Source organism: Molossus molossus, unplaced genomic scaffold (genome assembly GCF_014108415.1).
Source record: "Molossus molossus isolate mMolMol1 unplaced genomic scaffold, mMolMol1.p scaffold_m16_p_19, whole genome shotgun sequence".
In the NCBI taxonomy this organism is placed as follows: Eukaryota; Metazoa; Chordata; class Mammalia; order Chiroptera; family Molossidae; genus Molossus; species Molossus molossus.
In genome coordinates this window covers 42692329-42716388 of record NW_023425354.1, presented here as the reverse complement: position 1 = coordinate 42716388, position 24060 = coordinate 42692329, and the positions used below count along the sequence as shown (strand labels likewise).

Below are 24060 nucleotides of genomic sequence, written 5' to 3'. Positions count from 1 at the left end.
ATAATAAAGTCTAATTCCTTATTATGGCACTCAAGGCTTTCTTGTGTGTTCCCAACCTCTTCTCCCAAACCCCCATGAGCCCTTACTATATATTACATTGGGCAAATTATTTAACTTCTCTGAGCCTGTTTCCTCATCTATAAAATGAAAGTGGTAACAGCACCTACCTCATACCTCAGAATGACAGTGCGTATAAAGTGCTGTCCAGACCGAGACCCTCCTGCCTGGACAACAATATTACCTTCCTCTCGTTTCCCACTCTCGGGTCTTTGTTCGTGCTGTCCCCTTTTCTCTGTTCCACGTTTCCTGTTACCTGGTGAAATTCTATTCCTCCTTCAGTCCCCAGATGAAACTCCATCTCCCCAGTGAAACTTTCCCTGATTCCCCCGAGGAGGAATCAGTCTCTCTCTGCTCAGTGTTCCTATAGCACTGATTTATACTTCATGTGTGAAACTTATATCACATCTCATATTACACTTCTTTCTGGACTTATTCCTCCACTGTACTGTGAACTTGGAATCGGGGACCCTGTCTTCAGCTCAGTTTAGTAAGTGGTGGTGAGCATCTGCTATACTGGTGATCAGGGGGCACAGGAGTGGGAAAAAGTCCCATCCCGGAAAGCGCAGTGGAGTGGAGAAGCCAGTGATCTGAAGTGTGAGTGAGTGTTGTTACAAAGGGAAAGCAGGATGCTGTGGGAGCATATGCTGCGGGGACGTGGCCTTGTCTGGAGCGCCGTGTTCAGTCCTGCTCTCCAGGGACAAGCAGCAACCTTACAAATAGGAGGTCTTGTACGAGGCTGGACTTCCGGTGCCAGTGGCTGCCCCTGTCCAAAAGTCTGTCTTCCTCATCACCTCCTTTAGAGCAGGCTGCTCAGGCCCAGGCACTGAGGGCCTGCTGTGGTTTGGCCAGGGCTTGGGTTGCTGTTGCCCCTTTAAGAACAGGCCCCACATGAACCGCTGCTGGCGGCCCTGCCTCCTGTCAGCCTTCTTCCTCCAGCCTCACAGCCACAGGAGGATTTCTCAGCAGAGGAAAAATTCCCCCCTTCCCTTCCCCCCCCCTTTAATGCCCGGGGCCCTTCACTTCCATAATTCTTCATTTTCCAGCCTTGAACGTAAGCCAGACACATCTGTCTGGCCATATGCGTGAACCCTGGAGTCTGTGCCGAGGTGGCTGTAAAACAGGGCCGGTGAAGGCCCTTCTGGGAGAGCACACATGTGTGTGCCCTCGGGCCATTGGCTCCCTGCCCAGAACCACGGGGCTGCAGCGCTCCAAACCCATGTTAACCTTTTCTTATTTTTCCTCTTTTTATTTACTTTAAGGGGGGAAAATCCCAAGGAAAAGGTATAAATTGTCCTGGGAGTGGGGGAAAGGCTCCTAGCTAGAGAGGCCATTATTGTTGGCAGGTACCTGGGTCACACTAATACAATAAGGAAGAGAAGAGCATCTAGTGAATTAAGATCGGAGAGATGGACTGTAAATTACACTGCTCTGAACTCCATCAGTCTCCAGGGGTGTTAACTGAGAGGTGTAAGGCAAGTCCCCAGCTCCCAGCGCCTTTTACAGACACAGCAAAACAGGAACCACACGTGTTTGGGGAAGGGATATGAAGATGGGGTTGAAAAAGTCCTCCTGGCCCCCATGATGGCTATAAAGTCCAACCGAGATCTGGAGCTGTAGCCACACCCCCACTTCCCTGCTCACACCTAGACCCCTGGGCCCAAGCTCATCTGTGGGGCCGGGGGAGGTGGGGCCTGGCCCCCTCCACACCTCGGCAGCCTGTCCTTCCCTGCTTCCGGTGTTGCACAGAGGCCGGTGAGTGGGGCCGACTGGAGGTCAGAAAAGGGGTGTGGGCAGCTCTCAGGGCCTGTGCAGCTGGAGGCCCAACTCCCAGGCAGGCCCCTGGATGCTAGGGGGCCAAATTCGCCCACCCAGGGCTTTGAGGCAACACTCTCCAGCTCAGCCTAGGCTTTGCCTGTTGCCTGAGACAGCTATCTTTGTATTGGGTTGGTTCTGACCCCTTCACTGCTTTCTACCTTTTCAGTTATTTTCATTCTCATTGCCTTTTTTGGGGAGGTGTCCAGAGACCACAGCAGGGTACATGGTTTGTCTGGGGAATTGGTCAGAAGTGTTTCATTCCTAAGCAGGCCCCCAGGGCAAAGCAGTCACTGAAAATCCTCCTCCAGGCATGAGGCGTGGCCTCCTGGCACCTCATACTGGCCCTGGCCCTGTGAATCCCCTGCCTCCTCTCTGCCTCCATGAGGCTTTGCTGTGATTTGTGCTGCTGTCGGGCGGGGTCAGGTTTCCTGAGCAGTTGCAAACATCCCACCTGAAACATAACAGGCTCTTCCTCTGGCCACAGCTATTGTTTCCCTCCGCATTATGGCCACAGTCTTGCTCTGTAGCCAGCAATGACATGTGTTCTGAAAATAGCTTTGCTCTCCTGTCCCCTTCCCGCCCACCCACCCTCCTGAAGATGCAGTCACTCCTTTGTGGTGGCCCCAGGAGTTTCACTCTAAATATAGCTGCAGCCCATTCATGCTGCCACCCAGCTGGAGGGGGGGCACTGTGGAACAATGGGGCATGTACAGAGCCCCCCACACCTGTATGGAAGCTAGCGGAAGACAGACACTCAGCCCTGGCTCCTAGCTGTCGGAGGCAGGGTGGGAGCCAGCTCACTACCAGGCCAGGGGCACGTTCACGCCAGGGCAGGAAAGCACATCAGCCTGTGGAGCTGGGCAACCGCCCTCTCCACACGAACCTGTTCCAGAGCCTGTTTCAGCTTCTCTGCAAACTGTGGCACTGAGCCTCCAGTTCGCTTCAGCTTTTCTTGTCCCCCTGGCTCCACAGCTTCCACAAGGTCCTGTTCTCTGATAGAATGGTCGGCCTGTTGTCTGCAACAACCTTAGGCTGCTGCTGTTTGGAGCAAGTTCGAAGCTGTCACTCCCTTTCTGTCAGGAAAGGGCACCCTTCTTGGGCATTCTCAGAACAAGAGTTGTCAGATAAAATTCAATCTTTAAAGTGCCCTTCAACCCTGAGATTCTATTACTTTAGCTCATTGAGCTTCTATGATATATCAAACTCTATACTAGGTATTGTGAAAAAATAAACTATAAGAAAAGGCAGTCCCGCCCTGGCCGGTTTGGCTCAGCGGTTAGAGCGTCCGCCTGCGGTCCGGGGAGACCCGGGTTCGGTTCCCGCTAAGGGCATGTACCTTGGTTGCAGTTTGTCCCCGGCCCTGGTTGGTCGTGCGGGTGGCAGCCACTCGATGTGTCCCTTTCGCATCGATGTTTCCCTCTCTCTCTCTTCCTCTCTCTCCCTCCCACACTGTCTGTACAAAAAATGGAAAAATGTCCTCGGATGAGGATTAAAAAAAAAAAAAAAAAAAAAAAAAAAAAGAAAAGGCAGTCCCACCCTGGCCTGTGTGTCTCAGTGGTTAGATCATTGACCCAAGCACCAAAGGGTTGTGGGTTCAATTTCCAGCATGTACCTGGATTGCAGGTTTAATCCCCAGCCCTGGTCGGAGCACATGTGGAAGGCAACCAATCAATGTGTCTCTCGCACATCAATGTTTTTTTTCCCTCTCTCGCGCTCTCTCTCTCTCTGCCCCCACCCCTGCCTCTCTCTCCCTTCTCCTCTCTCTAAAAAAAAAAAACAACTCAATGGAAAAATATCCTTGGGTGAAGATTAACCAAAAAAGAAAAAAAAAAAAAGAAAAAGAAAAGGCAGTTTTTCTTCAGCTCCTTACAGTCTAGTTTGAAAGTAAGATCAGTCCTCTCATAAAACAATCAGAAGTAGCAAGCAAGTCATCATACTTACACCTTTAAAGAAACAACGCAGCCCGGCCAGTGTGACTTAGTGGTCGAGCATAGACCCATGCACCAAGAGGTCCCTATTCGATTCCTGGTCTGGGCACATGCCCAGGTTGTGGGCCCAATCACCAGTGGGGGGCATGCAGGAGATAGCCAATCAATGTTCGCTGTCATCAGTATTTCTATCTCTCTCTCCCTCTCCCTCTCTCTAAAATCAATAAAAAAAATTTTTTTTATCTTTAAAAAATGTTTTTTAATAAAGAAAGAAAGCAAGTGGCCTTGGCCGGGTAACTCAGCTGGTTAGAGTGTCATCCCATTACACCAAGGTTGCAGGTTTGATCCCTGTTCAGGGCACATACAAGAAACAACCAATGAATGCATAAGTAAATGGAACAACAAATCAAAGTTTCTCTTTCTCCCTTTCTCTCTCTCTAGAATCAATAAATAAAAATTTTAAAAAGAAAGAAAAGGTTAAGCTCCGTGGTACTGACTTTGGACCTCCAGAGAAGGAGTCCTAAGCACAACTTTCCCATGAGCACCCCAAACGAAGATGCTAAGTGTACTGCCACAGGAGGCTGGTAGCTCTCTGCCTGCTTTCTGTAGCAAATGCAGTATCCGCTCCCTTTGGTTTCTGCGGCTCAAGAAGGAATTTCCTCCTCTGCTATTGGTGGTTATCTTACCAACTATTCCTATTTTTTATTTCATTTCCATTTTTCATTTAAAAAGCTACACACAGTTTTTTTTAAAAGAAAAAAACGAGTACCACAAGTCTCATAATAGAAATCAACAGTCCTCTGCCTGGCCCCTCCCTATCTCCAGCTCTGCTCCCTAGTGGTTTCCCAAGATATTTACCCTTCTGGATATATAGAAGTTGAAAAATGGAACAGTGCAGGAAGAAAGGAAATTGACATTTGTTAAGCTGCTAATACATGTATCAGGTACTTTGCTAGATACTTTCACATACAAGGTGACTAGAAATTCACTGTGTTAACAGAACTTCTCATTTCTGGTGAAGACACTACTCTGCCCAGAGAGGCCCAGGGATAAATGAGTCCATCACCCTATAGAAGGAAGGAAGCAGCCACACTCCCTGTGGAGCCCGAAAGAGAAGGAAAACTTAAGGTCTTCTCGTAATCTGGGTTCTTCATATTCACAACTCCTATGTGAACTAATTGCATTACCTTTATTTGTAAGTCTCAGTGTCTCAGTTTTCAGTGGGTTAGCATCCCAAATCATCCACAGTGTCTAGAAAAAGGAATTTAGCCTATAAAAAGCCCCTCCTGGGGGAACCCAAGGCTGTCAGCTTCCTCCTCCAATGTTATTGTGGATTATCTCTTTCCCAGTTCCCCACCAGCTTACTGAAGGATGCTCAATTACTTCAGAGAAAGTTGGTTACTTAGTACCTTCCAGAAACAGAATTAAGTTATTTTTCTCTTTCACACTTTATGACAACCTGGTCCTTATTGCTACTGGTCTGATTCAAAGTGTTAATGCTTTCTTTGATTTCCCAGTTCACTGTAGCCCAATCTCAGATGCAGTAAGAAGGATTCCTATGGAACTCTCCTTCCGGGTCAGCACGCTTGATTCCAGGCCAGGGCCAGTCTGTCTGAATCACAGCATTCCAGTTGCGCCCCCCTCACCCCACCAGAGGCTTCTGCAGCTTTTTACTCATACAAACAAAAATAAATCTCACTACCGGCCTCTGAACTCCACAGCAGCATGCTTCCCCCTTCTCCCCAAGCAGCCCATGGCTGTGAGTGGGGACTTGGCACTCTCCCCACCGACATCACTTTTTCACTCCCTGCGCATCCTGTGTCCTTCTCTCACCGTGCGACCCAGAGATCGGAATGGGACGTGACGGCCGGCACAGGCGCCGTGCACAGCTGCCAGGAATCTGACGGGTAAAATCTGGAAAAGTTGGGAGGGCAAATGCTACACACACACACACACACATACACACACACACACACACACACACACAGCGCCACTCAGAGAGGGCCGGAAACACAGACACCCACAGAAAAGGGCTTTCAGACTCCCAACCCTTTCTCAGTATGCCATTCTTTGGAGGGGACTGGGCCAGTCTTGTGACCCAGGTATGACCCCCCCCCCTTCAGAGGCCCACTGGTACCCCAGGAGAAGAGGGAGCAGCTTCACTTTATCTCCTGAGACTCCATGAGGGCATGTGGGGAACAGGAAGCCATTGTGTGGTGACTCACTGGGCAGAGCCAGGTTAAGGGAAGTTGTCTGCGGGTGTCCCTGGGACCGGATGATGGCAGCAGAGCTCTGACCACCCTCATACAGCTTGACCCCACCCCACCCCTGGGGAACCAATGAGACTGCCACTTCCCTAAGAGGCTGTGGCCTCTGTTCACCTTTCTGGCCCTAAGCCAGACCTTAAAGAACTCACAGCTTTCCTGGACCCTGCTTCTAGATTTTAGTTCTGTCCTGTCACCAGAACACACAAGCAGGCTCAGTCAGCCCCCAGCCCCCTCCGCCAACTGTCTTAAAGGCCCTCTTGCCTATTGCCAGCTCTATGGGTATGATGGTATAAGGTCTCAGGAGCCTGTTGTTTGCACAGGGTCCAAAATGGCAGCCAGTTGCACTTCCCTGGAGTCAGACCAGGGCTGCAGTGTCATTTTTGGATGCAGAAGAACAAAGCTGTGAAAGGAGGCAGTGGGGCAGTCGCACAGATGCACCACTTAGCTGGGCCCTGAGTCCCTGTCACCACAGATGCCAAAGTCCCTGTCCTTCCTCCCAGTAGCAGTGCTTATTCTGTTCCTCTCACCCAGAAAGAGATTTCAGGGCCTATGATGCCGAAAACATTCCTGGCAGTGGAGAAGCTGGATAGAAAACACCCAAGAGCTGGGAAAATGAGGACCAGGGATGCTGATGCTCCCATGGTGTAAGGAGAATACTGTACAGAGTTGTTAACTGAACCTGGGTGGGGACCATGTCCTGTTCTTACAAAATACCAAAGCCGTGGCACAATGTTGTATGTCAGTTATATCTCAATAAAGAATTACATTTTTGCCCAGCCAGTGTGGCTCCGTGGTTGAGCATCGACCCATGCACCATGAGGGCACTGGTTCAAGTCCCGGTCAGGGCACATGCCCAGTTTGGGGGCCAAATCCCCAGTGGGAGGCATGCAGGAGGCAGCCGGTTGATGTTCTCTCTCATTGGTGTTTCTATCTCTCTCTCCCTCTCCCTTTCTCTCTCTCAAAATCTACAAAGAAAAAAATTTTTTTAATGCCCAGGCCGAGTTTGGTGGAATGTGTGTCACCCTCTACTTGGCAGCCCCATAGGGAGAGAAAATGACCCAAGTTCTCTGGGAAGGTGTCCAGCAGCAGTGGCACTTTCCCCAAATGAGGTGAGAGTAACAGTACCAGCAGACTGGGCCTCTCAGCCACAATTCTCATGCCTGCCAGCGTCCTGTGGCTTGTGCCTTCCACCAGCTGTGGTGGCGGTGGCAGCAACGACTTACTCATAGGGAGAGGTCCCCAGCAGGTCACAGAGAAGCCACCCCCAGCATTCAAAGGCATGCCCTTTCAGTTTTACTGTCATTGCCAGTGAAACCTGAGCACCTTCCTTACTGACTGTTAGTGGCCAGGGCCCCATCTCACTTGGCACGCACATCTCCTTCCCTGCCCCGTGCCTGTGTTTGTGCCACTGAAAGCTGTGTGCGGTAGAAGGCCAAGAGAGGGCGCGGCAGGGCTGGGACCTGCTCTCCAGGCCCTTGCCAAGTTTGTGCGAGTGCCCTCCAGCTCCATACACTGGGAGCACTGTCTGAGCAGATGCCAGCAAATTGGTTTGCTCTTTGGCCATGGCCCCCAAGAGGAAGCCACACAATAGTGACCTTGCTCTGTAGTGACGGCATACCCATAGCCACTACCACACACAAGGCTCTGTCAGACTGAAGAGAATTGGGTTTTCCCAGATATGCTTGGAGCTTCCCTGAAAGATGTGCACAGCCGTAAGACTAACAAGCACTAGGTCTTGTGCTGTCCTAGGTGTGTACACAGGCTGCTGGGGCTACATGGGGTGGTTTTTCCGTGATGATGCATAGGAGGCACTTTGACTTTTTGTTATGGAAATTTAGCTTGCACTAGTAAACATGTAACTTGGCTGTCAAACTCTTGATACCATGGATATCCTTGCTTAAAAAGAGGCTAAGCACCCTAGCTGAGTAGTTCAGTTAGTTAGAGCGTCATCCAGATACACCAAAGTTGAGAGTTCTATCCCAGTCAGGGCACAATACAAGAATCAGCCAATGGCCCTGGCCTGTTTGGCTCAGCAATTGGAGTGTCGGCCTGCGGACCAGAGAGTCCCGGGTTCAGTTTCCACTAGGGGCAAGTACCAAAAAAATAAAAAAAAAGAATCAGCCAAAGAATGCATGAATAAGTGGAACAACAAATCGATGTTTGACTCTCCCTCTCTCTTTCTAAAATCATCAATAGAAATTTTTTAAAGAGGCTAAGCAAAAAAATGAATTGACTTAAAGTCAATTTAAAGAAAAACATCAGCCCTGGCCGGTTTGGCTCAGCAGTTAGAGCATTGGCCTGCGGTCCAGAGAGACCCCGGTTCGGTTCCTACTAATCGAGGCACGTACCTCGGTTGCAGTTTGTCCACAGCCCTGGTTGGGTCGAGCGGGTGGCAGCCACTCAATATGTCCCTTTCACGTCAATGTTTCTCTCTCTCTCTCTCTCCCTCCCACTCTATCTGAACAAAATAGGGAAAAATGTCCTCGGGTGAGGATAAAAAAAAAAAAAAATCAAGTAAATAATAGTATAGATTATACAGAATTGTGGCAGAAGAGTGCAAGTAGAACCCAAAAGACATTTAGGAAACACTACTGGTGTTGGGGGAGATGGCAGTTCTGATCAGTCTGAGTGTTCTCTGTGCACACATGGGGATTGGGCCCTAATTGTCACACTATGGACTCCTGTTGCTGTGGGAGGCTTTGGTATTAATGATTAGTTACCACTTTTTTTGTATAGTCTTTGAGTTAACTTATTTTTTAACTACACAGTGAAGTAAATTGAAATACAAATTCTGTTTGGGATACATAAGTACATATATAAAGTGTCTGGACTGAGAAGTACCCCTCTTTGTGCTGCCTAGATAATGTATATGAAACCACTTTCATATCTAAGGAACCTGACTCGCCCTTACAGATTTTTAGCCCAAGGTCTTGTTTTCAGAGACCTGTTATTTTTAATACCATCCGGTCCTTTCTCAGTCCTAGATGGGTTTTAGTCACGCCCCATTCCCTGGGCCATTTGGTCTATGTCGATTTTTATTGCAGTGCTTTGCCCAGCCCTTGGGCCTGTCCCTCAGGCCTGACAGGGGCTGGCTGTTCCTCTGGAGGGGAACGGAGAGTCAGGGTCAGGATGCTGACACACTGTGGAGTCAGGGCCCTGGCTCACCCACCCTCTTGCCTGCTCACTCTTTGGCTCACTCACCATTCTGTGTCCCTGTAGGCTGTCCTGGAGGATCAGAGTCAGATGAGGCAGATGGAGCTGGAGATCAGACCCTTGTTCCTCGTACCAGACACCAACGGCTTCATTGACCACCTGGCCAGTCTGGCACGGCTTCTGGAGAGCAGGAAGTACATCCTGGTGGTGCCCCTCATCGGTGAGTCAGGCCAGAGCAGCCCTGCACGTGCACAGCAGCCCCCTCTACACACATGTCCCCAGCCTAGGGGCCAGGCAGAGCCCTGCTGTGTATGTAAGACAGGATTTGCAGGGAAGTAGGGAATGTGTGGTGCAAGGAAAATTGTTTAATAATCAAGGCAGTTCAAATTATTATGGCTGATCCATGGCTTAAACTGCTTGAGCAAATGGACTCCTGTGTCCCAGCAACCAGAGGCTGCATGAGCCCAGCCCTTGTTTTTATCCTTATAAAGCTTGCAGTAAAACAGCAAAGCTGGTTCCCGTTATTGGTAAACACTCAGCCCTGGCAGATAACGGCAGTGCTGCTGGGTGGTCTGGCAGGGAGGCTGGGAGGATTTTGAAGTGGTTAGATGCCTTTGGTCTGATTGTCTTGTAGCTTTTCATGATCATTCTATTGGTTCGAGGTAGCATTCTTCTGGCCAATGTCACCCTAAGGCCAGGCGGACAGAAACCCTCCAGAGCAAACCCTTGGCTCATGCCGATGGATTCCTGCCACTTGGGCCCTTACCACTGTCTGGTCATTGGTGCTGGTGCAGGGTCAGCATCTCAGGACCCAGCTAGCTTGCTTCCATCCTCAGGCCAGAGCAGCCCAGCTGGGCTGTCTCCAGGAGACTGTCTAGGCACCCTTAGTTCTTGGAGCTCTGTGGTAGGTCAGCCTCAGGATGGGCTTTGGGCTGTGGCTCCTGTCTGTTCTAACTGATACAGCTAATGTAACCGAGGCTGTGCTGGGAGAGGATTGGGAAGCCTAGGCTTCTTAATGTCCCCTTCTCAGCAGTCACTTGGAGCACATTCGGGAGCCTTGTCTTCTGGAAAAGCCACCAGACTGGCAGTCTGCCTTCCAAGCCACCTCTGACATCCATGCCAAGATGTTCCATTGGGCCTTCCCTCCCAGTCCCAAGTGTCTTAGTGCCAGATGAGGGTGGAAACAAAGGGCAGGAAACATCCGCCCCTGCAGAGGCTATAGAACCCTGGGGGGTTGTGGGAAACACGTTAGCACCACCTGAGAATGTTGGCACTGAAGCAGCCCACGTCCCGCCTCCACCCTCCCTGTCTTCCTTCCCCTCCCCATGTGGCCTGGCCAGAACCTCTTAAACCCAGGCTCTTAGACCTAAGGGAAGGTTTTCTGTTCTTTAAAAGTAGAGCAGCTTTTCTCCCCAAGGCAGAGCAACAAGACCATCATGCTGTTCCAGCTTCCCTCTTCCCAGACTGGGTCCTGGGGTGGGGCTGCTTTCAGGATAATGTGTCTCTGTGCTTTCCTACCAGGAGATTTTCAGGGGGAAGAAAGTAAATTGAAAACCTTTTTTGCTAGATGGTCAGGAAATGGTATAACTGAGAGAGGTGACATCTCAGGAGTCCCCTAAAACTTAGAAGGTGCCTCAGACACCATCCCAGGCTAGCAGGGTTTTTTGTTTGTTTGTTTGTTTTAATTTTTTTCTTTATTGATGTTAGAGGAATGGAGAGGGAGAGAGAGAGAGAGAGAGAGAGATCACTGAGAGAGAACATTGATTGGCCGCCTCCTGTATGCTCCCCACTGGGGATCAGGCCTACAACCTGGGCACGTGCCCTGACCGGTAATCGAACCGGTGACCTCTTGGTGCATGGGTCAGAGCTCAACCACTGAGCCACACCGGCCGGTCCTAGCAGTGTTTTTGTTCACCAGCATGGACTAGGTCCCTACTATGTACATAGTCTCCTTGTTCCCAAGTGCTCCAGTGAATGGCAAAGCCACAGCCCTTGGTCTTGAGGAGCTTACAGTTCAGTGGAGAAAGCCAGATTTGGTGGAGAGGGAGCAAGTATATGAGAAAACCTAGAGGATACATGCCGAATAAATAGATGGCCCCCAGGGGCATTGTTAAAGCAGTCCAGGCCAGCCTCTTTGAGCTTTCCTCAGCTGTGGGCAGGGCCCTGGACTCTCGGGGGCTGTAGAGGGAGCTCCTGTTTAACGAGGCTCCCTTGGTGGACTCCTGCCCTGTGTCCAGAGCACAAAGGGTTAAGCCAACAGCCTTCCCTGCTTGTTTCTTGTGCTCTTTAACCTGCTCTGTGCTCCTTAGGCCTGACCCCAGCATTGAGAAGCCCCGCCTGGTGCAGAAGCACAAACAAGCTTCCCCTTTGAAGCCTGTTTAGTTTGGAAGCAGGAAAGCAGATTTTGGGATGGAATACCAGTTTTTTGTGTTTGATGTTCTGTTTGCTGTGCCGTATACCCATCCACCATTATTCCCAACCTCAGCCATACATTGTGTGGACACTAGCCTCAGGTTGCTGAAAGCATGGGCATCAAGTATGTGTGTATTCCCACATGGGCCTTTTCCAGAAAGTGTCTCTGAATACCCAGACAGTGAGTGCCAGGCTCACCATGGAACAGCATGCTCATGCTGATTCCCCAAGTCATGAATCATTGCACCGAGGAGAGGCCTCAGACCCCAAACTCTCCCGGAGCCCCCAAGGAGTGCATATTTCCCACTTGACCTCAGGCTTTTGGCTGGAATTTTGGAAAGAATCTTCACCAGAAAATGGAGCCGTGTCCCAGACACAGGCAGGCAGGCAGACAGGCGCGCACACACACACACACACACACACACACACGTGCAGTATCAGAGGAGGTAGATGTGCCAAGGGCATGGTTTGGGGGAATACCAGGGCTCTTGCAAGTGAGGCCATGACTGCTGAGTCCCATTTGGTGACCTCCCTGCCTTCTGCCGGGACGTGGGGTGTAGAAATTTGCCTCCTCTCGAACTGTTGTGGTTGGGGCCCAAGTGGATGAGGGCGAGTGCCTCTTTCCCTTTAGCTGCTACATACACTTACCTCTCCTGAGGGACCCTTTTCAATTTGATCCTATAAGTAAGGAATGCAATAGAGGGGCCAGGTTTCTTCCTCTGTATACAGCAGTATAGAAAATCCCTATAAGTTCCTCTCAGGAGAAGTGCGGGGCCTGGAGGAAGAGGCAGAAAGAGGAGAGAGCACTGGAAAGTCTGGGATGCTTCTTACCCCACAAGGACCCCTACTTTCAGTGGAAGACTTCTATGGGGCAGGCTTGATTCTGTGGTCTGGGAAGGGGCTGGTTGAGAAAGCAAGGCCTAGGGTGGAGACAGACATACTTGCTGATTGCTGACACTGGTACCTTGTGGAACTGTGTCTCCTCAGTGATCAATGAGCTGGACGGCCTGGCCAAGGGTCAGGAGACAGACCATCGGGCTGGGGGCTATGCCCGTGTGGTGCAGGAAAAGGCCCGGAAGTCCATCGAGTTCCTTGAGCGGAGATTCGAAAGCAGGGACTCTTGCCTGCGGGCCCTGACCAGTCGTGGCAATGAACTCGAATCCATCGCCTTCCGCAGCGAAGACATCACTGGCCAGCTGGTAAGATCCCCTAGCAGAAAGGGAGTACCTATAGCCAGCCTTCAGAACAGGGTGTCCAGGGGGGAGGGGCTAAAGGAAAGTCAGTCAACTGGGCAACTGAGGGGGCAGCTACCATCAAGGTCCAGGAGTGGGAATTCCATGTCCTATAGATCACTCTTGGACTCAGCCAAGCAGGGCCAGGGCATGGATGGGAGGGACTTGGGAGGTGACCCTCCCCAGCACCCCAGAGGCAGAGTATATACCTGTGCCTTCTCCATATGGCGCCCCCTCCTGCCCAGAAGCACTTCTCACACCATCTTTCTTCAGGGTAACAACGATGACCTAATCCTCTCCTGCTGCCTTCACTACTGCAAAGACAAGGCTAAGGACTTCATGCCCGCCAACAAAGGTACAGCTTTGCCTCTGCCTCATGATCATCCATTCCTGGCTGTAGCCTTGTCCTACATCCTCAGCCATAGGAAAGTTAGAGGAATTGGGGGGGTCAGTCCTGAGACAAGCTCAATTTCCTGCCCTCCTGCAAGTCAGACCCTCCTGTTACAGCTCCCCCGCCCCCAGGAAATGTCAGGTGGGTCAACTAGTGATGGGCCTAGCCCAGGAAGCCCGACTCCAGGCAGTGAGCTCTCCCACTTGGCACGCATCCATTTCCTTTCTTGGGTCCTCAGTGAGTTCTCTGACAGCAAGAATGTCTCTATGACTCAGTGTAGCTTATTCTGGCCATAGTCTCCTGAGCCCAGCCCTCTGCAGCTCTGAGAGGACAGTCCCCAGTGGTCCCCGTTCTGGGCCATGCTCATCCTCTTAGTTCATCCCTGATGCTTACCCGGTATCAGGCCGTGGATGGAAGTGCTTCCCCAGTGAGTAGTGGGTTTCTTCTTCTGTCCCTATGGCGGTAAGCTGCAGCACTTCGCAGGCTGGCAGGAGTTGGAGGCAAGTGAGAGCTTGAGGACAGCCTTCAGCCCAGTTTTCAAGATCTTTTAGGTGAGCAGAATCCTGGCTTTGGGCTTGAGCATCTCACTCAGCCCAGAACTTTCCTGCACAGCCCCTCCGAGTCAGTGAAGCTCAGGTGTCTTCTGCTCCTGACTCCCAGGAATCTGACATTTCTTCTTTTGGAAGGAATTCCTAGGATCTCCTAGCTCAGCGTCATCTGCAGAGCTGATAATGCTCACCATTTGGTTTCTGTCTATATATATCTAATCTCTTCGTCGTCTTTTAGTCATTGTCATCCACCTCCTCTGCTCATTTTCCTAACCCTGGCTTCCAAGCTGGCCTGGGCACTGACTTCTCTCCTGCTGCTCCTCCCACCCACGTTAGTGCAGCCCCTTACTCCTGCCTCAGTCTCTGTACCAGGGGCTGGTAATGACTCCATACTGCTCTTCTTCAGACAGGTCCTGCCACATGACTTGCATACACTGTCTCTTAGAACCAGATCTGGAGCACTCTAGTGGTACACAGGAGTCCTGGCTGAGCCACACAGAGGAGCTTGGGCTCTGCTGCCAGGCAGCTTCCTAGAGGGGCACCTTCTTAGGGGAGAGTAGGCAGGGTTGCAGAAGGCCTTGTTGGGAAGTATGTTACAGATACTGCCGCGGCCCCACCCAGCCTCAGAACGGTTTCGTTCTTAGCAGAGACACATTTTGGCTTTGGCCCTACTAGTCTCCCCACCCTCCCACCCCCACTTCACCCAAACAGGCTACAGGAACCCATTGCCATCCTGGGGACCGCCCCTATCAGAATTACATCAGCAACGGCTGGTGTAATCAAACCCCATTTGTCAGTGTGAATTCTTAGCAGATTAACTTGTCAGATTCACAGAGAAACTGTCACCAAATGTTTATGTGTAAACGATGTTGAATTTTAAAATCATGTGGATTATGGCGGATGGGGCCTGACAAGATGACAGTCTCTGGTTTCTAACAAAGTGAAGTTACCAGTGTCAAAACAGAGGATGTTTATTGTTAAAAATGTCTCAAAGTATCCACAGAAACCCCTGAAGACCCTTGCCAGCAATGCTGGGCCTTGGTTGGCTGACCTAAAGCCTGGGACTCTCCTGGTCTGAGTCCCAGGGCTGGAATGGTGGGGCTATGGACAGACTTGGGCAGCCAGCTGGGAGCCCCCCACAGCACCGCATGACACCACCGCACCCCACCCTGCACTCACACACCCAAGAGGTCAAGCCCAGACAGTTGAGCAGTCTAAGAGCATCCCCTTTACCCATGACCACCTTCCTCTCCCTCTCTGCTCACCACAGTCCCTCACCTCCCATCACACCCTCCTTCCACTTCATCCCTTCTCTCACTACCATTTGCCTCAAGTGCCTCTCCCTCCCACTTCCCTCCAATTCCTCCCAAGGCTGACGGCCAGTTCTCAGCCTCCCTGCCTGGAGCTAGAAAGCCTGAAACTGCTCAGGTCCAACATGGACGTTTGCAATTCCCCAGCCCAGCCAGCGCCCGCAGTCAGTAAGCCCTGCAGGATGTTCCCTGTGCCTGTCTGCGGCCCTTCATCGGCAAACACCCGGCCTGGGACTGAGGAGTGGACTTGCCAGGGTTGGGGATGTCACTTGTATGCGTACTTGGCCCTAGTGTCAGTTCTCCCCAGTACATTAAAAGGTTAGGGAACTAGGAGGAGAGAGGTGGTAGAAGGCATCCCTCTGAAAGTCCTCTAAAAGAATGAAGGCTGGCTGTCTGTACCAACATAGAAAGATCTTTAAAATATATAAAATGTGAATAAAGTATGGCTAGTATGATTGTAATGTTGTAGGGGGAAAGCTTACATAACAAACATATATACTTGTAAATGTGCACAAAGAAATCTGAAAGCATACAGAGGTCCACCCTGGGGAACAAGGCCAGGGACACATGAAGGGAGAGGACTGGAACGAAGAGCCTAACTTTACCTTTACTTTTTTTGTCTTCTGTGCTGTTAGCGAGTTTCACCATGGATTACTTTTATTTAATAGAGGAAATCACTTGGCTATAGCCTCAAGGCCACCTTGGTATGGCTTTGCCAAGGACCCTTTTGCCCTCCTCCCCTCAGAGCTCCCTTGAGCTAACCCTCTCCTCACATCTAGGAATCCTAGATACATTCTATATTCCATCTTTCATTTTCTACCTCTCAATAACCAAAGCATCGATCTGCTGGCGTTGCCTTGCGGGGAGTGTATGTGTAGTAAGACAAGTATTCCGAGTCCACGACCAGCCATGCAGTTAGGAGTGGGAGGAAGGGGGCTTCTGCTCCCTCCATTCAGAGCACTGGGAGAGGGATGTGTGGAGGCCGGTGGTTTGGGCAGCTCTCAAGACACCAGGCAGCACAGTCCTGTGCAAGAGGCAGGGGTCCAGAGCAGGCCAGCCTCAGCCCAGCATGGCCCTCTCGAAGCCAGCAGAGGAGGGGCATGCTCCGCTGATATCTACCTGAGGGAAAGGATTTGTGGAAGGGCCAAGAAATGCCTGGCCTTCACCTCCCCACCCCAGGGCCATATTTCCCTCCAGAAAGAGAGGAGAGGCAGCCAGTGCCTCTGCCTCCTGCCCTCAGAGAGGTTCTTCTGCTCTCTTGTGCCAACAGAGGAGCCAATCCGGCTACTGCGGGAGGTGGTGCTGCTGACAGATGACCGGAACCTGCGTGTGAAAGCGCTGACGCGTAATGTGCCTGTGCGGGACATCCCGGCCTTCCTCACCTGGGCCCAGGTGGGCTGAGGGGGCCACACTGGGGTCCACCCCCCCCCATGGAACCGTTCCTGAGAGGCCACCAGGTGCCCAGTGTAGCACAGGAGATGCCCACATGCCTGAGCCACCAATCCACCCGACAATAAACCATCCTCTTCCAATCCACACTGTGGCCGTGCTCTGGGGGAGCTGCTCCTCACAGAGCCCCCTCCCAAGGGTTGGGCAGAAGCTGCTGGGACCCTCCTGGGCTGTCAAGATTTAGTAGGGAGGTAGCTGGCTGCAGTGACATCCGTTGGGCGAGCTAGATACGCTGCCCATGCTCTCAGCCTTTCTCCCTCCCCCTGCCTACCTCAGGGCTGGGGAAGGCCTTCCCAGACTGGGGACTCAGCCACTTTCTCAAGTGGAGATGGGGCAAGGAGGTTAGAGTTGCCATCAGATGCAGGCGAAATCACGGGTCCCTTTAATCTCCTTCAGAACCTCTGTCCTGAATGTATCCAAGAGGCTTGGCCATGCCACAAAGAGAGTGCCCAGGGTGTGTCTTTCTCCTCAAGGCCTGGATTCCCAGATGGACCCAAGTTGAGCTCTGGACACCATGTTCCAAACAGCAACCCTAGACCCCCTACTTCTACCCCACCCCACCCCCCACACACACACCCATCCTGCTGCTCTTCCTGCCCTTGTCTATCTAGGCCCATTACACTTTGCCACATGTTTTCCCCGTGGATGGTCATGGGTCTAGAGGGAAAGGACATCTGGTCCCAGGCCCATACTTCCTGGGTGGCCTTTGCCTGCTTCCTCTCTCCTCTTTACCCTTCCTTTTGCTCTAGTTCCCACTGAACAAAATTTCCTCAGTTCTCCCCTTCTCTCTCCTGTTCTCCCTCTCTCTCCCCTGAATCATCCTCACCTTCCCTCAGTCTCATCACAGTTCCTTGACATGGGGGTTCTCATTCTGAATCTCCCTTCTCCAATACCCGTGCCAGGAACCTAATTAAGCTTTCCCGCCCTTGACCTTCTTTCCCAGGCCCCTGTGCTTCGAGAATCTTCCAGGCCTAGCTTTGCCCTAGAAGAGCTCGACACCAGGCCTTTGAGTTTTTTGTTGCCTCTTTAGCTGGCACCTATGTTCAAAGCCTCACTCAGGAGACTTTCTACTGGGTGTGTACTCTCTCAACCCAGGGACAGAAGTGAAGGGAAGACAGGGTTTTGAGGAGGAGCCAGGAATAAGATTTGATGGGACCAGTGGGGGTATCCCCCAGAACCCTGCCTGGCTGTAGGCTTGCCCAGAGGATGGGAGCAGAGCTGTGTCCTCTCGAGGTCCAAGATTATGCCAGGAGGAGGAGGGACTGTACAGGAGGGCTATGGCTAATGGTCTGTGGGTATGAGTCCCCCAAGGCTTCAGAAAACTGGGCTCTTTGGGGTACAGTGTTCCCAACCTCCTTTGAGATCCTCTGCCCTGGATGAAAGCTAATGACTGAGTGGGTGGGAGACCCAGCTCTCCTTTCTGTCCTATTTGCAGCACTGGTTTTGTTTCCTTAATAAATTTTTAGTTATGAAACATACCTGACCTCTTGCTGATCTGTCTCTGGGACTGGGGAGGGAGGAAGGTCCAAGCCTCTGCATCTGTGTAAGGGCCCCTGTGTCTGGCCCCTCCACCCACCCTGGTGCTGGCACCCAGATCCTAGTGCAGGGCAGAAGAGAGCTGCAGGGTCCAGGGTCCTTGGTTACTGCTTTATTGCTGTTTGGTTCGAGTATAGAAAATGGAAGCGGCTCTGGAAGAGCCTGTGTACAAGGTAGAAAATATACAAAAAAGGAGGAGAGAGCTAAAGAGACCACGTTCCAGCCCAGCCCAGCCTGGGCTCGGGGTATGGGGCTGCCCGGGGCGCATGCAATAAATATGGTCCGGGGCCTCGGGGAAGGGAGGAAGGGACACCGCAGGAGTGGGAGACTGGGTAGACCTGGGCTGTCGCAGCCCTCTGACTTCTGAGGGAGGGAAGGGTTGGCCCTGGGGCTAGTGCCGCTTGTGCAAAATGAGGAACTTCACATTATCAGTCCCGGGGTGGGCGGGAGCGGGGGGGCAGGGGGCCCTCCGGCCGGCTCAGTCCCCTCCCAGCTCCCCAACTCTGCCCAACGCTCCGACCCCAGCGGGGAGATTCACAGTGAGAATGGGTGTGGTCGCAAGGGCCGGAGGTAGGGCTGGGAGCGCCCCAACAGTGACACCCCTACCCCCAAGAGCAGCACGGAGCCGGGGGAGGGGGGCCAACGAACCACAGGAAGAGGCGGAGAGGGCCGGGGGTCTCCTTTGGTCAAAGCTGATATCAAAAATATAAATCTCCCTTCCCCCAACCCACCCCCGTCCCGAGGTTTTCCCCTCACCCCCATCCCCGGGCTAAGGCACAAAGCAGTGAGGCCAGGTGAGGCCGCAGAGAGGTGGGGCCGCCACTGTGGTAACGCTGCCGCTGCTACTATACTTGTCCAGGCGCGGTTTGCCTACTCGCTGGTCCCGCCGCTCCCTGCGGGTACCGGCCAGAGGCCACGCCGCGACCACGAGGCGGACAGACATGGGGCGCTTTAGGTGGGGGAGAAACGGTCAATGGTCCTGCCATCGGGCCCCGCAGCCAGGTGCGCTCCCTGGCTCAGCACCTCAGCTGCCTTGTCAGGGCTGAGGCCCAGCTCTGCGGTGAACTTAGCCAGCGGGTAGAGGCTCTCCAGCGCCACCTTGGGGTCGTGCAGGAAGTGCGTGGTCTGTGCCAGCAGCTCAGCCGCCGCCGCCTTGTCCTGCTGCTTCAGGCTCAGCTGTTCAGCCGTGAGGCGGGCCACAGCAAAGACGCCCTCGGGGAAGTCGAGCTTGCCCTTGCCATCAGGGCCGGGGACACCGGGTAGCCCCCCCAGCCCCGCCAGCGCTCCAGCCGCGCCGGCCGCGCCACCTACGGCGTGCATCTTCATGTGGCTGATGAGGTTGCGTTGCTGTGCGAACTTACCGCCGCACACCTGGCACTCGTAGGGCTTCTCTCCCGAGTGGATGCGCATGTGCTCCGTGAGGCGGTACTGGCGCGTGAAGCGCATGCCACACGCGTCGCACGCGAAGGGCTTGAGGCCCAGGTGGCTGCGCATGTGACGAGTCATGGTCCCGCGCTGTGTGAACTTCTTCCCGCAGATGGTGCATGGATAGGGCCGAGTAAGCCAGTGGGTCTTCTCGTGCTGCCGCAGCGTGGCCGGGTCCTTATAGCTCTTGTCGCACGACGCACAGCGGTAGGGCCGCAGCAGTTCGCCCAGTCCGCCGGGAGCTCCAGTGACCTTGTCCCCACTTCCTCCAAACGGGGGCCCGAGGCCGGCGGCTCCCACCGCTACCTCAGCCGCCTCGGCCCTGCCATATAGCGCCTCCTCCTCCTCCACGTGCGCCTCCACATGCGCATTCAGCTGTTCCGAGCTGGGAAAGCCCTTGCCGCATGGGATGCACACGTACAGGTTGTCGCCGAAGCTCTCAGGTTCACCATAAGCCAGGTGGGGACATGGGTAGCCCTCGAGGTGGCCGCCGGGCGGGCTGGGGTCCTCGCTGCTGCCAGTCTCCTCGCTGCTGCTTTTGTAGTCGTCGCCGTCGCCGCCTGTGCCAGGCCCATCCAGGCTGCCCGGGTAGCGCGGCGGCGGCGCCAGGCCGAGCGGAGTTCCCCCGGGAGAAGTGGCCGGGTCCCCGCCGCGCTCTTCGCAGCGCTCGCTGGGAGAACCGCGCTCCCGGCCTAGCTCATCGCCGTAGCTGCCCAGGCCTGGCTCGTGCTTCATCCAGCGGTAGAGGAGGCTGGGCCCGTCAGGGCGGCCGGGGGGCTCGGGTCCCGGACTGCCGCCGCCGCCACGGAACGGATCCGGAGGCGGTATGGCCTCCTCCAGTTTCTGGAAGGGCAGTGGCGGCAACGGCGGCAGGACGAGCGGAGGCTCCTTGTAGGCTGCGGGGCCGGCGCTGGGAGGGCTGTCTGGGCGCGGAGGCAGCTCACGATCGACCGGGGGCCGCTCAGGAGGCGCGGAACCTGGCGGGCTTTTCTTGGACAGGTCCAGGCCGCAAAGCGGAGAGCAGCGGCGCTCCGGGACGCAGAGTGCAGCGGCCGGGCCCGGGCCCGAGGCGTACAACTCAGCGCAGTGCGTGTTCACTGCAGCCTCGGGGCCCGACGGCGGCTCGGCACTGGGCGGCGGCGGAGGCCCGGCTGAGGACGAGTAGCATGCCTGGATGACGGGCGTGGCGGCCCTCAGACCCCGACCTGGCCGCCCGTATGGTGCATAGCCACCGCCACCACCGCCGCCGCCCCGCAGGTGGCAGTACTTGCCGTGGCGTTTGAGGCGCTTCTTGCACAGCGCCACGAGGTCAGGGATCTGCAGGTAGCTGGCGGCGGCCAGCACAGCTCCCAGGCTCGGCTCGGTCCCCGGAGCCACGGCCGCCGCCGCCGCGGCCTCTGCGCCATCAGCCAGGCGGCCTGTGTAGATGAAGTCCAGCACCAGGCGGAACACGGCCGGGCTCACCATGTCATGGTCCAGGTTGAGCAGGTTGTCATGCACCACCAGGGACTTGAGGTAGGCGCTGCTGGCCGCCAGCACATTCTTGTGCGCGCGGAAGAGGGCGTTCTGCACCACGATGATCACGTCGCACAAGAAGCCCTTGGTGCGCTGGTTGTTGAGCTGCAGCAGCAGCTGCCTCGAGTGGCCGGGCGCCTCCATCGTGTCCAGCATTGTCTGCCCAGCACAATCTCCTGCGGGGACACACACCAGTCGGGTCAGAGCCACAGGAGCCCTCACTGCCGGTTCCCAGCCTGGCGCCTCTCCCCTCCACTTTCCCCTCCCCTCAAGGAGGCTGGGGCATCGAGCACCGGCCTGGGCACTGGTGGAGGATGAGTGGCCTCCGAGTGTGGGAGCCTGGGCCGGCGGCCCGGACCAGAAGGACCCAGGAGAGTGGCTGGTGGCGAGGAGGCCAGGCTGGCCTGCACCTCCTTGTGAGGAGGCACCGGACACACAGGTTGGGTTATAGGGGCTTCGAAGGAGAAAACTGTTTGGGCGAAGGTACCCTTTCGGAAACAGTTACCCGATTTGAGGAAAATGTCCGCTTCAGGAAAAGTCATTCAGGGCCGAGAAGTTTGCCCAAGTGGGATCTAAAGGAGCCGAGGGAAAACCGCCTCCCGCCTCGGGAGAAGTTGCCCCAGTTGGGGGAAGTGATCCGGAGGAGGGGAGCGCCGTGGCCGCCGTGGTGCCGCCCTGGCCGGGGGCTGTCAGGCCCTAGTTGGGGCCCGGACGGCGGCCGCGGCGCGGGAAGCGGAGGCAGCCGCTGCCGTGGCGGGCAGAGCACGAAGGCCGGGTCCCGGCGCGGGGAGGGCGTTATATCGGGGCAGGAGGCTGAGGCAGGAAGCAGGTGGGGGGGAGGGGGGAGCCACGCAGCTCCCAGGGGAGGGAGGGGGCAGCGCCCCGGGCGGGCACGGCGCGCAGCCGGCAGCGGCCCTGACCCCGGCCTGCGCCCCACCCGAGTCCCGGCCCGGCCTCGGCTTTAGGTCTGCATTCACGGCCCGGCGCTTCGCTCCCCAGCTCCCCTCGGCCCCTTCTCCACGGGAACTCCGCCGCCCCAAACTTAGGAAAAAGTTTCCCAACTTCAGACAGGCCGGGAAGGGCGCGCCAGCCCCAGTCCCTCGGCTCCCAGCTTTTTCTCTCGCCCCCCATTTCAGCAGCCGGGCAGTGGCGGGGCCCGAGCCGAGCCCTGAGCAGCCCTGCCCGCCTGCTCGCCGGCCCGACACTGTTCCCCGCCTGGTCCGCAGGGCCTCGCGGCCCGTTACCTGCGGCCGCAGCCCGACCGGGCTTCCCTCCCCGCGGCGATGGCAGCTCCTAGCCGGCGCCCCACCCGCCCTGCTGCCAGGCGCCGAGCTGTGCCAGGGCAGCGCCCCTGCCAGCCCCGCCCGCCAGCTCTCCCCTTCCCTTCCCCTCGCCTCTCCAGCCCATGTGCGGGCAGAGCCGGCCCGGGCCGTTGACCCCGCTGTGAACCCGGAGCAGAGTAGCAACCCGGTGGTCTTGAGTCCTCTAGGGGCGACACCCGGAGCTCCGAACGCCAGCCGCATTGGGACGCTCACACTGGAGGATGCACCCGAGGCGGCCAGAGCGTGAGGACGGGGCTGTCTGGGTCCCCTGTCCCTCCCGGTCCCCAACCCGAGGACCCACCTGGGGGGCATGTCGGAAGCCCCGGGCCCGGCTGCCGGCGGATCCAGGGGGGACGTGGCTGCGATGCGCTGCCCTCCGCCCGCCAGGCCCCCGGTCGGTCTGTCCTGCTGGTCCGTCCTCCCCGCGTCCTGGTCGCGTCTCAGCCCCGCCGCGCTTTCCGCACACTCTTATCTGGAGCGGCCCGGGCCGGCAGGCTCTGCTGCAGTTATGGCGCCACCTCGCGGCAGCGCGGGGCTTTGCGCGACACCGCCACGACCTCCCTCCCGCGCACCTGGGCTGGAGGCTCGCAGATGCGCAGCTGGACCCGGGAGGGGGGCCTATTCGCAAGTTCACCCTCCCAGATGTGCCCAAGGCCCGGGTGTGCGAGCCCCACACACCCCGGGGTTTTGAGCTGAACACTTCCGTGTACATATTTCCATATTCTCACATTGCCCCAATTCAGAGAAGTCCTGCTCTCAAGGAGAGGACTCTGCTGACAATAGATGGTGGGAGGGAGGTTACAAAAATCCTAAGGGAGAAGAAGATAGACAAGATCCCGGGGAACTCTCCTAAGACCTGGATGGGATTATTTATATCCACCCCAAGCACACCCATCCTCACTCAGACACATGGGTTAGATTTGTACAGAATAAGCCCATTTGCTCCAAGTATTGACACCTGTGGGCGCGCATGTTGGCACACCTGCCCCCTTCAGGGAGTCCAAGCCCTGGCTCTCTGGGATACTCCGGGGGCTGCCACATAGGGCCCTCTGCGAACCTGGGCAGAGGGTTTACCCAAACAGCTCGCCCTGAACTTGGTCTCTGGAGGGACCCCCGGATATTCGACTGGGAATAACTAGAAAATGCCTCTTGGAGATTCTGCAGACTCCAGCCCTCAGATTCCCCAAGTGAGCCGTTTTGAGGGACTCGATTGGACGACCTCGTCTCCAACCCACCGACCCAAGAGAAACGGGGAAGGAAAGCCATGCAGCCCGGGATCCCCACCACCACCACCACGCAAGGTCCTGCACTCCACATGAAGGCCGGGTTCTTGCAGGTGACTCCCCTTCTGGGAGGGAAGAGGATTCGTTTTGGCACTGGTGCGCAGGCATTCGCAGGGCGACTCCGGAAGTATTCCGGCGCTGCCCAGCCACCACATCGGGCTAGTAGCGACACCGGGTCTCGCGGCAGCCCACGCTCCGCCTCCTCGCAGCACCTCCTGACCCCCGCCCACGCGTGAGGGGTAGGAGTGGGTTTCCAAGAACCCCTGCAGCTTCTCATTGGCTACACCTCCCTCAGCCGCTGCGCCAGAGGCTGGGGCGCAGAGTTACCATAGTAACCGGTGAGGTTCGCCCAGATCGCGTCTCTCCAAGGCCTTGGAGAGCTTAGCAACCACTCGGGGCCGCTGGGCGGGTGGG

The 24060-nt window shown here is 55.2% G+C and overlaps 2 protein-coding genes across 6 annotated transcripts in view; one reads left to right on the top strand and one right to left on the bottom strand.

Moving 5' to 3' along the window:
• Nucleotides 1-17999, top strand: part of SMG6 (SMG6 nonsense mediated mRNA decay factor) — a 243348-nt gene extending 225349 nt beyond the window's left edge. For all 4 annotated transcript variants that reach the window (XM_036267778.1, XM_036267779.1, XM_036267781.1 and 1 more), the window contains 4 exons: nucleotides 9290-9443; nucleotides 12623-12834; nucleotides 13141-13222; nucleotides 16387-17999. In XM_036267778.1, coding sequence (XP_036123671.1) covers nucleotides 9290-9443; nucleotides 12623-12834; nucleotides 13141-13222; nucleotides 16387-16517 — 579 coding nt within the window. In that variant the 3' untranslated portion in view covers nucleotides 16518-17999. The remainder of the gene's footprint in view (nucleotides 1-9289; nucleotides 9444-12622; nucleotides 12835-13140; nucleotides 13223-16386) is intronic.
• A 199-nt stretch (nucleotides 18000-18198) lies between these two features.
• HIC1 (HIC ZBTB transcriptional repressor 1) lies at nucleotides 18199-23009 on the bottom strand. Of its 2 annotated transcripts, none has more exons than XM_036267783.1 (2): nucleotides 22665-23009; nucleotides 18199-21217 (listed from the first exon to the last, which is right to left on the bottom strand). In XM_036267783.1, the coding sequence occupies exon 2, from the start codon at nucleotides 21195-21197 to the stop codon at nucleotides 19053-19055; it is 2145 nt and encodes a 714-aa protein (XP_036123676.1). In that variant the 5' UTR covers nucleotides 21198-21217; nucleotides 22665-23009; the 3' UTR covers nucleotides 18199-19052. The 2 variants fall into 2 exon arrangements, with proteins under 2 accessions (XP_036123676.1, XP_036123675.1); XM_036267782.1 differs by lacking the exon at nucleotides 22665-23009 and adding an exon at nucleotides 21547-21592.
• Between the last annotated feature and the right edge of the window lie 1051 nt (nucleotides 23010-24060).

Excerpts from the sequence above, each read along its gene's own strand:
- HIC1 (XM_036267782.1), bottom strand. The coding sequence starts at position 21,583 with ATGACTTTTCCTGAAGCGGACATTTTCCTCAAATCGG. Across the intron at positions 21,218-21,546 it reads GGACATTTTCCTCAAATCGG|GAGATTGTGCTGGGCAGACA; the intron begins GTAACTGTTTCC and ends GTGTCCCCGCAG.